General features: G+C 43.7%; 1 protein-coding gene across 2 annotated transcripts in view; it reads right to left on the reverse strand.

The window, feature by feature from the left end:
- PSME4 (proteasome activator subunit 4) overlaps positions 1–13,909 on the reverse strand; it is a 389,258-nt gene that overhangs the window by 93,693 nt on the left and 281,656 nt on the right. For both annotated transcript variants that reach the window (XM_029593434.1, XM_029593433.1), the window contains 2 exons: positions 2,901–3,053; positions 1,015–1,119 (listed from right to left, as the gene is read on the reverse strand). In XM_029593434.1, the coding sequence (XP_029449294.1) occupies positions 1,015–1,119; positions 2,901–3,053 (258 nt within the window). The remainder of the gene's footprint in view (positions 1–1,014; positions 1,120–2,900; positions 3,054–13,909) is intronic.

The following is a 13,909-nucleotide window of genomic DNA, read 5'->3' on the forward strand; positions in this document are numbered from 1 at the left end:
CAGGATCCCGCCCGCAGGGCTTCGCTACAGTAACGGAGAGTCCGCTCATCATGTTTTCTTAGTTCTGCTGTTAGCTTGTTTAGCTCTCCCGGTTGGGGAGTTCGGTTCAAGTAGGATTTTTGGTGTTAGTTTAAAGTTAGAAGTGCATTTTCTAGCCAGTTTTGTTACTTGGTTGCATGGCTACTTTGACATTACGTATGACTGAGGGGCTGTGACTGGCACAGGGGCTTATATATGGCTCCGCCCACAAGTTTTGCTCTGTCTCCACCTACTGGTGCGGAGTCACAACCCAGGTGTCCTGGACTGATCCTTGGTACTACAGGAACGAAAATTATCAGGTAAGAAACTAATTTTCCTTTCTCTCTCCCCCCCCAGTACTATCACTAAGTTCTCTTTCCCCCTCAAAAAGAACCAAAGAAATTAACTGGACAAAGAAATGTCAGAAAAGGACACTGCTACATAATTGCCACAGAATTTTTGAAAACTCTGCCACAGAATTTGCTAACTCCTGCCATAAAATCTTGAAAAGATTTGCCACAGGAAATTGGGGACACTGATTATAACAATGAAGGGAAACTTTACAGACTATTTTTCAACTTTATTTCTTTTCCTACCAGTTACATAGAGTTAAAAGATTACATCATTTTTATTTCCATAAAAGATGTTTTTCTTTAAAATCTGAACCCTATCTCCTCCCTCCACATTATCAACAATTTTCTAAGAGAAGGAAGATTTGATTTAAAAGCATGTATAATATGCAGCTTGATAACAGTATTAAATATAAAAACCTGTTATCTTCCACATCTGCCTCACATCTGGTTATGTTGGAGAAGGCAAAGGTAATGTAATTAGACTGTCTTGTTGATCCTGGTCAGGGAAAATCAGCACTCCCAATTTAAACGTAAATGTATATTTAATACATCGTATCCTCTTTTTAAACATTTAAGTACAACAAGATCTGTAATGCCTTGTTCAATTTAGCTGTTGCTGTTTGCAAACCTATATGATACTTACACAAGAGGTAGCTATACATGTTCCCCAGTCATTGTAAGTCTCCACTGTGATGTTCGATAAAGCTGTTCGAAGCAAAGGACATAAAAGTACCCACAGTTTTTCCACCTGTTTTTCAACACACAGAAAGAGACAGTATCTTACTATCTATTGTTCTAGACAACCATAGGACTATATTTTACAGTTGGAAAGTTAACACACAAAGAACGTGGCTAAGCTAAAAGCAGTTTATTGTACTGTATACATTATCTTCATTAACCTCTCTCTCAAAAAAACAGTATTTGGTATTCTTGTGTATTATATCTTATTGGAAAGTGAACAGGTGATCAGAAGCCCTTTATAACCACCGAGCATGTAATCATCTCTAGAGAGGGAAGAGAGAGCAATAGAATTCATGAAGGTGAAATCTTTTAGGCCAGTCATGTAACTTCTCAGTCAGAAAATTATTCCTGAAGTCCCAATAAGGAAAGGACTTTAGTTTAGTGTCTTAGCCAACATTTCATCCTATGTCCAAACTATCTACTTGATTCCCCAGAAAGTCATCTGGCAACACCCATAAGCAAAACTGTTTTGCAGGCACAGAACATTTCCTGGTGTGTAAAACAAGAGGTCCTCTACCCTTGAAACTTCCCATGTGGAAGATTCATCTAAGCTGAGAAACTTCCCTGAACTGAAACCGTACGAGATAAAACCCATCTGGAATAGTCCCAGGAGAGTTCAGAAATAGCAAACATGTTTGCATGCAGCCCTAAAGAGACTCTTCAGCATGACTGACAGTTTCTTAGATCCCATTGTCAAATTTAGAAACACAAGTATTATATAAGGCGTAAAAGAAATTGATGATGATGCAAAAGTGCAGAACAGCAGGTGAACAACAAAAATCACTAAAACAGATGGAGTACCTCTTTCCAGAATAATAAAAAACAATAGGGAAAAGCAGCATAGAAAATATCAAATACTGACATGAAAAGTGGCATATAAAATTTACCTAGGCATCTGGAGATAAAGGCCAAAAACACCAAAGAAATGGTGAGGATCAGCACTTTGAAACAGCATAGAATGAGTCGCACACAAAAAGTGCTTATGAAAGGAAGTCTGAAAACATGAAGTTCTTGCGGAAAAAAAGTCTCTGAGAAGCAACATGGTGGTAACTTTAATGGTACAGAAGGAAAGCTAACGAAACTCCAAAGGAACCCAAACTAAATGGTAAGGTGATCACATAGTGATGCTCTTGTCCAGGACTACATTAGAACAACACAAACAAAGGGTACAGGAATTCTGTGTGCATCCAAACATAAATAAATCTACACATAGGCACATGTAGGAAAAATAACTTGGGGGTTGATATTCAAAAGTTAGGCAACTGCAAAAATGAAAATTTCCCTCTGACAAGTGCTTAAATTTAGGCACCTAAGAAGTGGGCAGGGAGAGTAAGTTAGACGCTCAGTGCTGATTTCCAGTGCTAGGCATTTAAATATAGATTTAGATGCCTTAGTTTAATGAATTTTCAACCTGAAATGAATGCTTGAGTACAATTGAAATTTCACCAAACTTTAGGTGCTTAAAACAGAGGTACCCTAAGTCAGGCACTCCACTTCCTTTCAAAATTGGCCCTTTATACACCCGTATCTAAAGTTATAAAGATATTGATTATAGGCACATTGGGCAATCATAAGACTGAGGGGGAAAAATGCTAAAAGCAGTGAAAAACAATTAGTATTGAAATAGTAAGGCCGCTCCTTCCTATGGAGCTTCATAATTGGTTGGAAGGACAAAACAAATATAAATACAGGTATTTGAGATACATACAAGACACTTGAAAATATAGCATTCATAAAACGCTGATGTTGCTGTAGTTTTATGGACATCATCGGGAAATGTTTACGTACCTTTTCAAATGTCCAATGTTTAGAACCTCTAATCATACCAGCAATAATTTCCGATACACATCGTTGAGTGCTTTCATGCGAATCTCCAACCAGACGCTCAAGATGTGGCTTTAGAACTGGAACAAATGCATCATCGAAGTTTCTGAAAATACCCTAAGTAAACAAAGTCATTATCTGAATCATTAATACAGATTTTAAACTGTACAAACATGTTCATATGAGAGATGATATTAAGGTAAAACCCGCCTAAAGTATAAGTAAGCCAGTAACAAAAACTATAAGCAAGGATTCTGCTTGTTATTTAAGATGGAAAATGCATCCTTCCATTAGTCAGTCCCCTGCTATTCAGGTGGTTAGTAACAGATTGATTACATGAGCTCAATTGGTAAGACAGCATGATAGGGAGAAGAATGACCTTGGATAGGGCCTATTGAATGTTGTACCATATTCTGTTTAATAGGAACCCCAGAAGGGGGAGGGGGGAGAGGAAAAAGGGGGACAAATCAAGGGGATGGACAGATAACATGATGATCACATATGTTAACACAAACATGACAGCCAAAAAAGACATACACCCTAGTCTATCCATCTATACAATCCCTACCACTTTCTCAAGAGATCCTGTGTGTTTATCCCATGCTTTCTTCAATTTAGATACTGTTCTTGACTCCATCACCTCTACAGGGAGGCTGTTACATGCATTCATCACCCTCTCTTTAAAGAAATATTTTGTTATATTACTCCTGAGTCTACCTCCTTTCACCCTCATTCCATGACCCCTCAATTCTAGAGCCTATCTATTGAAAGAGGCCCGCTTCCTACGCAAGGAAATCTTTGAGATATTTAAATGTCTCTATCATATCTCCCTTATTTTGCTTTTCCTCTAGGGTGTACATGGTTAGATCTTTAAATCTGTCCCCATGCTTAGAATGAAGAACATTGACCATTTTTTAATAGCCACCCTCTGGACCAAATCCAACCGGTTGATATCTTTTTAAAGGTGCAGTTTCCTGAAATGTACACAATATTGCAAATAAAGTCTCAAATGGAAAGGCAATATCACCTCCTTTTTTCTGCTGACTATTCTTCTCCCTATACACCCCAAGCATCTTTCTGGCTTTTGCCATCGCCTTATCCAACAATTTGGCCACCCGACATCCCACTCTTCTTTCATGTGTGATGATATAATAATATTAGTATAGGTCTCTGCAAGAAGACAGCCTTTAAGCAAAATGCAGGAACAGCTTGAAGCTGGGGTTAAGAAGGCTACTCCAGCAGGACTACAAATCCCAGGAGTCCAATCACTTATACGATCATTCATCAAAATGCGTTACGGCATTACCGCACGTGATAATGGATTAACGCATGCATTAACACCATAATGCATGTGATAAGAACAGTAACGCACAGTGCAAATGTAAATTTTTGGGAGGGGTGGGATTTAGTAAAATGAGGGGCAACGTTGCACCATGCCGGTTTTAACGCCGGAAATAACTATACCTTTTTCCCTGGCGTTAGGCTGTGCAATATGCCTGATAACTTGATAGTCTCCTGTTATAGAGTGCTGTTCGTACGTCTCACTCTACATGAAAAACAGGCCCCTAAACCATCACCAACACTTTTCCTAGACCTATTATATCTCCTATAGAGATATAAATACGTCACTACTATGAGGGCCTTGTAAATAGGTGCTCTCTCTCTCTCCTCCCGCAGGGTACGATAAGTTTACTACACCATGCGATACTACTGATGTGAAGCGATAAGTTACTGCGTGGAGCGGAATTCTAAAATTTCCCTAAACATATCCCTTTTTCTTAACACAGGCATTATTGATATTAACACATTTTGATTAATCTAGGGATAAGTTTGAGAAAAGTGGTACAAAAAAGGGGCTGAGTCCGAGGGAGGCTGCCTCAGCTCACCAATAGGCTACTAGTTCCCATAAAATGAATCAGAACAGCAAGCAGAGCCTGAGGTGGAAAGAAATAGGGGAGGGCACCTGGTTAACTATAGAGTACAGTGCTGAGGAGGAGGAGACAGAACCAGATGGACCTTCCCATTTCTAAAAAGTCTCTTGCCCAGAAAACAGCAGGGAAACTGTGGCTATTTTCTTGGGGATTTGGGGAACATGTTTAGGAAGCAGTAGATGGTTAGATTTTGCATCAATGTAACAGAAGCCACTGTGGCATGCTAGCTCTGATACAGCACAATTCATGAGAAACCCAGAGAGAGACAGTTCTAAAAGGAACAAAGTTGAAACAAGGAAAGGAAAATTGGTTCTTACCTGCTGATTTTCGTTCCTGTAGTACCACGGATCAGTCCAGACTCCTGGATTCTGTCCACTCACCAGCAGATGAAGGCAGAGAAAGTTCCAAATGACTCCGCCCCTTCCGTGAGGTGCACCTACAGTACATCAGTATTTAAATTATCAAAGTAGAAGAAACTAAAAAACCCAACTAAGTAGCTAACTGCTAAGAACTGGGAGAACATTCCATAAGAACCAGACTCACTGACCCAAACGGCAGCAGAGCACCGAACAGCATAGAACAAACATTTTATTTGAAACATACTTATCTGCAAAGTAAATAACAAGCACAAGCAGACTCTCCGTTATCCCAAAACTGAAATGGGCGGGACTCTGGACTGATCTGTGGTACTACAGGAACAAAAATTAGCAGGTAAGAACAAATTTTCCTTTCCTGTACGTACCCAGATCAGTCCAGACTCCTGAGATGTACCAGAGCTCCTTTACACAGGGTGGGACCCTGAGAGTCTCGCTCGGATCACAGCCTCACCGAAGCTCCCAGATCCTGGGGCCTGAACATCCAGGCGATAATGTATAGCAAAAGTGTGTAAAGACTTCCAAGTCGCTGCCCTACAAATCTCTTGCGGAAAAACTTGTTGACACTCCACTCAGGAAGTTGCTTGTGACTGAGTAGAATGAGCACAAAGCCCGGACGGAAGCGACAGACCATGAAGTAAGTACGACGAACCAATAGCTTCTTTTAGCCATCGGGCTATACTAGTCCTAGATGCTTTGTGCCTTCTCTTGGGGCCGCTCCAGAGCACAAAAAGATGGTCCGACCTGTGGAAATTATTTGTGACCTCGAGGTAACGCAATAGACTCCGCCAAACATCTAGCTTTCTCAAATCTCTAGACTGAGGATCTGAAGACTGTGAATCAGGAAAAGATGGCAGATCAATCAACTGATTCAAGTGAAAAGAAGAAACCACTTTTGGAAGAAAAGATGGAACAGTCCTCAAAGAAACTCCAGAATCTGTAATTCGTAAAAATGGCTCCCTACAGGATAAAGCCTGAAGCTCAGAAACCCTACGGGCCAAAGAAATAGCCACCAGAAAAATCACCTTTAACACAATACCTTTAAGAGTAGCCCTTCTCAAAGGCCCAAAGGGCACAGCACAAAGAGTTTTAAGAACCAAATTTAAACTCCATGAAGGGCAAGGATTTTTGAAAGGAGGACACAAATGCTTTTCTCTCCGAAGAAAACGAGCTACATCCGGATGAAAAGACAGGGTGACTCCTTTTATCTTCCCTCGGAAGCAACCTAGAGCTGCTACCTGTACCCTCAGAGAACTGCAGGATAAGCCCTTAGCCAGGCCAGCCTGCAAAAATCACAAAATGTCAGGAATCAAAGCACAAGTAGGAACCACCTGATTCTCCTCACATCAAGATTCGAAAACTCCTCAAACCCTGACATAAGTCAGGGAAGCAGCGGTTTTTCTTGACCTGAGAAGAGTAGCAACTACCACATCAGAATAGCCCTTATCCTTCAAATGACACCTTTCAAACGCCAGGCCGCTAGAGAGAAGTGATCTGCCTCTTCCAAACAAATGGGACCTTGGCAGAGAAGATTCGGAAGGTCCCGAAAATGAAGCGGACCATCCACTATGAGGTTAACAAGGTCTGCATCTGCAAACCAAGGACGTTGTGGCCATTCCGGAGCTACCAGAATCACCTCTGATGGATGAGATTCTATGCAAAGAATCTTGCCTATGAGAGGCAAGGAGGAAACACAAAGCAGAATGTTCTTTGGCCAGGAGAGAATCAAGGCATCAACTCCTTCAGCCCCTGGCTCCCGACAGACTGAAGAAGCGTGGAGCCTTGGAGTTCCGGAACATTGCCATCAGGTCCATGCTCGGCGTGGAGCATTTTTTGCATATGAGATGAAACGTCTGCTCAGAAAGTTCCCGTTCCCCGGGATCTAGACGATGGTGACTGAGAAAGTCTGCTTGAACATTGTCGAGCCCGGCAATGTGAGATGCTGCAATGCGAAGGAGATGCTGTTCCGCCCATGCTATCAACAGCTGAGCCTCGAATGCCACTGGTTGGCTCTTGGTTCCCCCCTGGCGGTTGATATAAGCCACTGTTGTCCCATTGTCAGAAAGGATTCTGACTGACTTCCCCTGAAGAAGCAGTAGAAAAGCCTGTAAGGCTAGCCTCACCGCTCTGGTCTCAAAACGATTGATCGACCAACGAGATTCTTCTGGAGACCATTGGCCCTGAACAGACTTGTCGAGACAAACTGCCCCCCCCCCCCCCCCCCCCAGCCGGATAGACTGGCATACATAGTGACTATTGTCCACACTGGAGCCTCTAGGTCTACTCCATGATGCAAATTCTGTGATAGGAGCCACCAATTGAGACTGGAACGAGCAGAGTCTGTAAGAGGAAGGGGAAAGTGAAACTGTTCAGACACCGGATTCCAGCAGGAAAGCAATGCTGACTAAAGAGGTCTCATATGAGCAAAAGCCCACGGAACTAACTCCAAAGTGGAAGCCATGGAACCTAGAACCTGAAGATAAAGCCAAACTCTGGGAGGAGACTTGGGCAACAGCACCCGAATCCGACATTGTATTTTGCAGATTTGTTCGTTCGTGAGAAAACCTTTCCCCAACTGGGAGTCGAACAGGGCTCCCAGGAATTCCAAAGACTGGGATGGTACTAAGTGACTCTTCGCTGGGTTGACCACCCAGCCTAACGACTGCAGCAGCTGAAGAACTCGAGACAAAGCCGAGCGGCAGCGATGTTCCAATTTTGCTCAAATGAGCCAATTGTCCAGGTAGGGATAAACAAAGAATCCCTCCCTTCAAAGCTGAGCGGCTACTACAACCATTATTCTTGGTGAAAGTCCTGGGTGCCGTGGCGAGACCGAAAGGAAGAGCGCAAAATTGGAAATGATTCCCCAGAATCGAGAATCTCAGAAACTTCTGATGGTCGGAACAAATTCCTATATGAAGATAAGCCTCGGTCAGGTCAAGAGAAGCCAGGAACTCACCTTTGTGGACTGATGCCACGACAGCTCTTAAGGTCTCCATATGAAACCTTGGAATTTGCAGACACCAATTGACCCTTTTTAAATCTAAAATGGGACGAAATGTGCCGTCCTTTTTGGGCACGATGAAGTAGATGGAATAACGACCCTTTCATCTTTCCGGTGGAGGAACTGGAACAATGGCCCTGAGCTCGCTTAAGCGATGTAAAGTGTCCCGTACCACCTGACACTTTTGAGTGTCAACCAACCGTTCAAAAGCTAAGATAAGGGGATCCACAGGGCCCGGTGGAACCCAACGAGACTTAGGGCGGACTAATGAATGATCTGAGGTAGAAGCAGTGTCTGAAAAAAACAGTTTGATTTTGAGTAAACGGACAAACCGATGCAAATGTACCTTTAAATCAAACAAGTTACATTTAACTGTAGGTACAAAGGAGAGCCCCTTACTACTCTATTTTAGAACCCCTGTCTCAATTCGTAGATTTGTTTCTAAAACCATTTGTGTCAAAGATTAGGTCCTTTGTTAGAGATTCTTCCCATTTCATCACACTGTTAAATCAAACAACAGTTCCCTCTGAACCTTTCCTGTTTGTCACCCTAGACATTGTTTCCCTCTATACCAGCATCCCTCAATCGGCTGCTTTACGGGTCATTGAACGTGTCTTAGATTCTAGGACTGCCCCTCAGCGCATCCCCACCTCATTTCTCATGTCCCTAGCCACTTTAGCCCTCACCAAGAATTTTTTTCGTTTTGATAATATTTTTTATCATCAGATCAAAGGGACGGCCATGGGAGCCACCATGGCCCCGAGTCTTGCATGCCTTTATGTGGCGGAATTCGAGCGTTTGTATGTATACCCCGCTGAAGGTTTTGATAAGGTTGCTCTATGGCTTCGTTACATTGACGACATTTTCCTATTGTGGCTCGGCACTGAGGTCCAATTCCTTATGTTTATTGACCACCTCAATGCCAGTGACCCCAGTCTGCAGTTTAACTTTGTTTTTCATCGGTCTCAGATACCTTTTCTAGATGTACTTGTTTCTGTAGATGATGGTCATTTTTCCACCACTATCTACCGAAAAGAGACAGACCGTAATACCTTGTTATCCTTTCAAAGTTGTCATCCGAGTGCACTGCGTAAGAACATCCCTACTGGCCAGTTTTTTAGGCTTCGCAGATTGTGCACCACTACTGGTGAATACCTGATTAAAGCCCATGAGATGTCATCCCGCTTCCTGTCAAGAGGGTACCCAAAGTCAGTAGTCAAAAAAGCAATGAAACGAGCTTTATACACAAATCGGGAGTTATTATTTTTGCCTTCAGGTTCTCCCGAACGCCCCGCGACAAATTTTATATTACCATTCTCCACTCTGAGTCGGCCCATTGCTGGCATGATCCGGCGACACTGGGAAGCCTTATCTTTAAATACATTGTTCCCTGATCCCCTTCGGTTTACCTTCCGTCGGGGCAAAAATCTACGTGATCAATTAATTCATTCTGACCTTCCAGTGCCGCGTGATCCTGTCACTGATGTTGGCCATCAGCCCTGTGGCAGGTGTGCGGTTTGTTCCCACACAAGTGATATGACTTGTTTCACACACCCCACCACGGGTAAAACGTTTCAGCTACGGTCACATTCTGATTGCACCACTTCTGGAGTAATTTATATTATCATTTGTCCCTGCTCTTTAATGTATGTTGGGAAAACATCCCGGATGGTGAAGACCAGAATTATTGAGCATTGCTCCAATATCCGTTTACAGCGAGAGAAGGAACCCCTGGTTGATCACTGGATATCACAGTCACATTCCCTTTCTGACCTCTTTTTTAGCGTTATCGAAGTTGTTTCACGTCCTTCGCGGGGTGGCAATTATGCCGAGATTTTGGGCAGGATTGAACAACGCTGGATCTTCACGTTAGATACCGTGTCCCCAAAAGGTTTAAATCGGGAGATTGAATGGTTTTTATTTATCTAGCAGGTTAGGCTCAGTTACTGCTTGGGTGCACTACAGGAACGGGAACCAATGAACTCATTTTTTTCACTCACGTGGTTCCCTTCCCTGTAGCCCTGGCGCCTCTTTAAATACCTGTCAAGTTTGAAGGGCGTTGCGCTCCCTGTCACTGTCAAAACGCTGCTGTCAGGTATGTAATGCTTGTGTGAAACTTATTTTGGTCGGTTGTAAGTCCCTTTTTTCATTCTGACTCTTTGTTAATTTGTTTATGTTCTAGCTTGTGTGTGAATTCCAGCGGTGGCGATCCCCCCCGATGCAGCCCGCGGCGAAACACGGGACCGTGTCGGGGGACGCCATTAAGCCGGTGCTCGTTTAACTTTGTGGAGTTGCCATATTGAAAAAATAATAAACATCTTGTTTTATAAGACTGTTTGAATCAGTTCTGTCAGGATTACACATCCTCCTGCACTATTTGTACTTTGCGATTTCGTTTGAAGTGCAGTCCTTGCTCATCATTTATTTTGAGGGTCCAGGTCTCCCATAGTGACGTCCTCAAAAGGACTGAGTCCAAGACTGCTGTCTAGTTGGCTGTTGCCGAAAAGAACAACCTGAAGAGTGGGAGGAGCGAAATCTGCAATTTCCTCGGAAACGGGATCTGGAAGGTAATGACCCCTTTGTCATGGGCCTATCCTTAGGCAGACGATGTACCTTATTTTCTCCTAAGGAACGAATCAAGTCCTCAAGATCTTTCCCAAAGAGAAGTTTACCCTTAAAAGGCAAAGATCCCAATTGAGCCTTGGAAGAGACATCCGCAGACCAGTGTCTAAACCAGAGAAGACTGCGGGCAGAAACAGCTGAAACCATCGATCTGGCTGAGGTACGCAACAAATCAAAGAGCTTCAGCACTGTAAGGAACAGTGACTTCCAAACGCCCAGCTTGAATAGCTTTGGACTCAGAAAGAGAAGAATTATTCTGCAGGAGTTGAACCCAGCGGAGCCCTGCTCTTAAGGCGAAACTGCTGCACATAGCGGCTTGGACTCCAAGAGCCAAAACTTCAAAAATCTTTTTTAGTTGAATCTCTAGCTTACGATCCTGAAGATCTTTGAGAGCTGTAGTTCTGGTTACTGGGATAGTAGTCATTTTGGTAACAGCAGAGACCGCTGCATCAACCTTGGGAACCCGTAAAAGGTCCAAAGCATCCTCAGGCAGAGGATATAGCTTATCCATGGCCTTACTGACCTTTAATTCCAAGTCAGGAATGTCCCATTCGCAAACTAATAAGTCTGTGACTGAAAGATGAAAAGGAAAAGAGCGAGTTGGACCACGAAGACCAACCATGACCGGGTCAATCGAACCCAATAGAGAATCCTCTGGTGGGGAATCAATTTCCAGCTCCTCAAGAATAGCAGGATTGAGAGGAATAAGCTCATCCTTCCTAAAGAGGCAGACCACCTTAGGACCCTGAGAGGGCAAGGGATCCTGACCAGCAGCAGAATCAGGATCTTGAGGAGGAATGTTGCTTGGGTCACCCTGGTCTGACTGAGGTATCAGTAGAGGAGTCAGGCAAGGGCTGAGACACCGGAGTCCTAAGAGAGCGTTTAAGTTTAGGAACGTCCATCCCCCGCGAGGATTTGTTCCTTTTAGAAGCTGCTTTATGAGACAGCGGTACTGAAAGAGAAATCCCCTCAGGATTCTTTTTAGAGGACTTTCTGGCCTTGTAAGCTTTAAGTAAAAACATAATAAAGTCGGAAGAAAATAAAGAAGAGGAGTCTGATGTCCTGTCAGGACTCTCCTCACCAGCAGCAGCTGAATTAGCAAAAACATCACCTCCCCTCGGAGGCTAATTGCTGTGGAGAAAGAGGAGGAGGAGAAACCCCCCCCCCCCCTTCCGTTGTGAGGGTAGCAGCGCGAATAGAGCCCAAAATAGCTTCCGTTGAAGCAGTAAGCGGGAAAGAGTCTGCAGCAGAAAGACGCAGGCGTCCCGGTCTAGCAGAGCAACGGAGAGAGGAAGAAATGGCACCTTCAGCTGCCTGCGCTTCTCTATACGCGTGGCAGGCCGGACCGCGCAGCATTCCTAAGAACGAGCCAGCTGAGAAAATTAAACCAAAAGAAAAAAAAATCTGCCAACCGCCCAACGCAGCGAAAAAGTAACAAGGAGTCCAAGGGGCAAAGGAAAAAGGCTGTAAACAATTATTTACTTCGGACAGAAAACAATTAATTAATTCTTTAAAACTGACTAAGAACCTGACTGTAGGTTTTGCACCTCCACCATCTGCTGGAGGCAGAGAAATACTGACGTACTGTAGATGCACCTCTCGGAAGGGGTGGAGTCAGTTGGAACTTTCTCTGCCTCCATCTGCTGGTGAGTGAAGAGAACCCAGGAGTCTGGACTGATCCGGGTACATACAAGGAAAGGAATGTTTGCTCTACTTTAATTTTAAAGTTATTGGTTAGAACATAGTTTGAGAGAGAGAGAGAGAAAGAGAGACAAGTTCAATATTAGAGGTAGCAGAAAGGCTAAGCTTTATACACCCATACATATTAAGCTGAAGTTACCTTAACCGGTGCTGGAGCAGTTTTCATGTGTGTTAACTGGTTTCTTTGGGCTTTGAAACCCATAATGTTGGGAATGCTGAAGCCATATAGTAGAAGTTCAGTATTATGGAGCCATGCTTGATCAGCTCTGTTCCTGTATGCTTTTCGGAAAACTGTAGGGTTTAGAAAACCCTGAATATTTAAGTTTGAAATGTACCCTGTCATCTCTATACCTTGTGCTGCAAGCTATATAAAATTAGAACTCCAAGCTATATGGGTCACTCTAGTCCAGCAGTACTCAACTGGTGTGTCGCCAAGCACACGCAGATGTGTCGTCACACTTCCCGGTCCCTCGCTGGTCCAGCTGCTCCCTGTGCCCCAGCGAAATAGGAACTTATCTTCCGCCCAGGCTTAAAATGATGATAGCCCGGGTAGAACACGACAGGAGAGCTGGAGTCTGCGGCACCAGCATGGTCTCTTCTTCCCGTCCCCTGCAGCCCGGAAGAAGAAGTGGTATGCAGTGGCCACGCGCGGGGGAAGAGACCATGTTAGTGCAGGCAGTACTGGCCCGAAAAAGACAGGAACAGTCTGAAGAATGAGCAGTGTGGGGCGGAGCAAAAGAGAAGCAATGTCAGCCCCCGCGGCCAATGGTACTCCTTTCTCAAGGCCACGAGGGCTGTAAGTGGAGTAGCTGCTGCTGCCGCTAGTTTGGTGGGGGAAGAGAAAGAGTGAGTGAGCAAGCGTATGTGTTTGAGATCGTGTGTGTGTTAGCATGTATGTAAGTGAGTGATTGAGAGCCTGTATGTGTATGTATGATTAAGAATCTGTATGTGTATGTGTGTATAAGAGCCTGTGTGAATAAATAAGAGAGAGAGCATGTGTGTCTGTGTGTGATTGAGAGTTGGTGTAGGTGAGAGAGTATGTGAATATGTGATTGAGAACCTGTGTGTAAGTGAGAGAAAGAAAGAGCATGTACGTAAGTGTGTGAATGAGAGTCTATGTGTATGAGAGAAAGAGACAGCATTGCAAGTGTGGATTGAAAGTCTGTGTGTGTATTTCTGAAAAGACAGACAGCATGTGTGTAAATGTGTGATTAAGAACCTATATAAAGGAGAGAGAAAAAGCTTGGGTATATGTGCGTGAATGAGAGCCTATGTAAGTGAGAGAGAGCATTTTTATATGTGTGTGACAGAGAGAGGAGAAAGTTGCAAGCACACCATCCCCTC

The sequence above is a fragment of the Rhinatrema bivittatum genome, chromosome 3 (genome assembly GCF_901001135.1).
Source record: "Rhinatrema bivittatum chromosome 3, aRhiBiv1.1, whole genome shotgun sequence".
NCBI lineage: Eukaryota > Metazoa > Chordata > Amphibia > Gymnophiona > Rhinatrematidae > Rhinatrema > Rhinatrema bivittatum.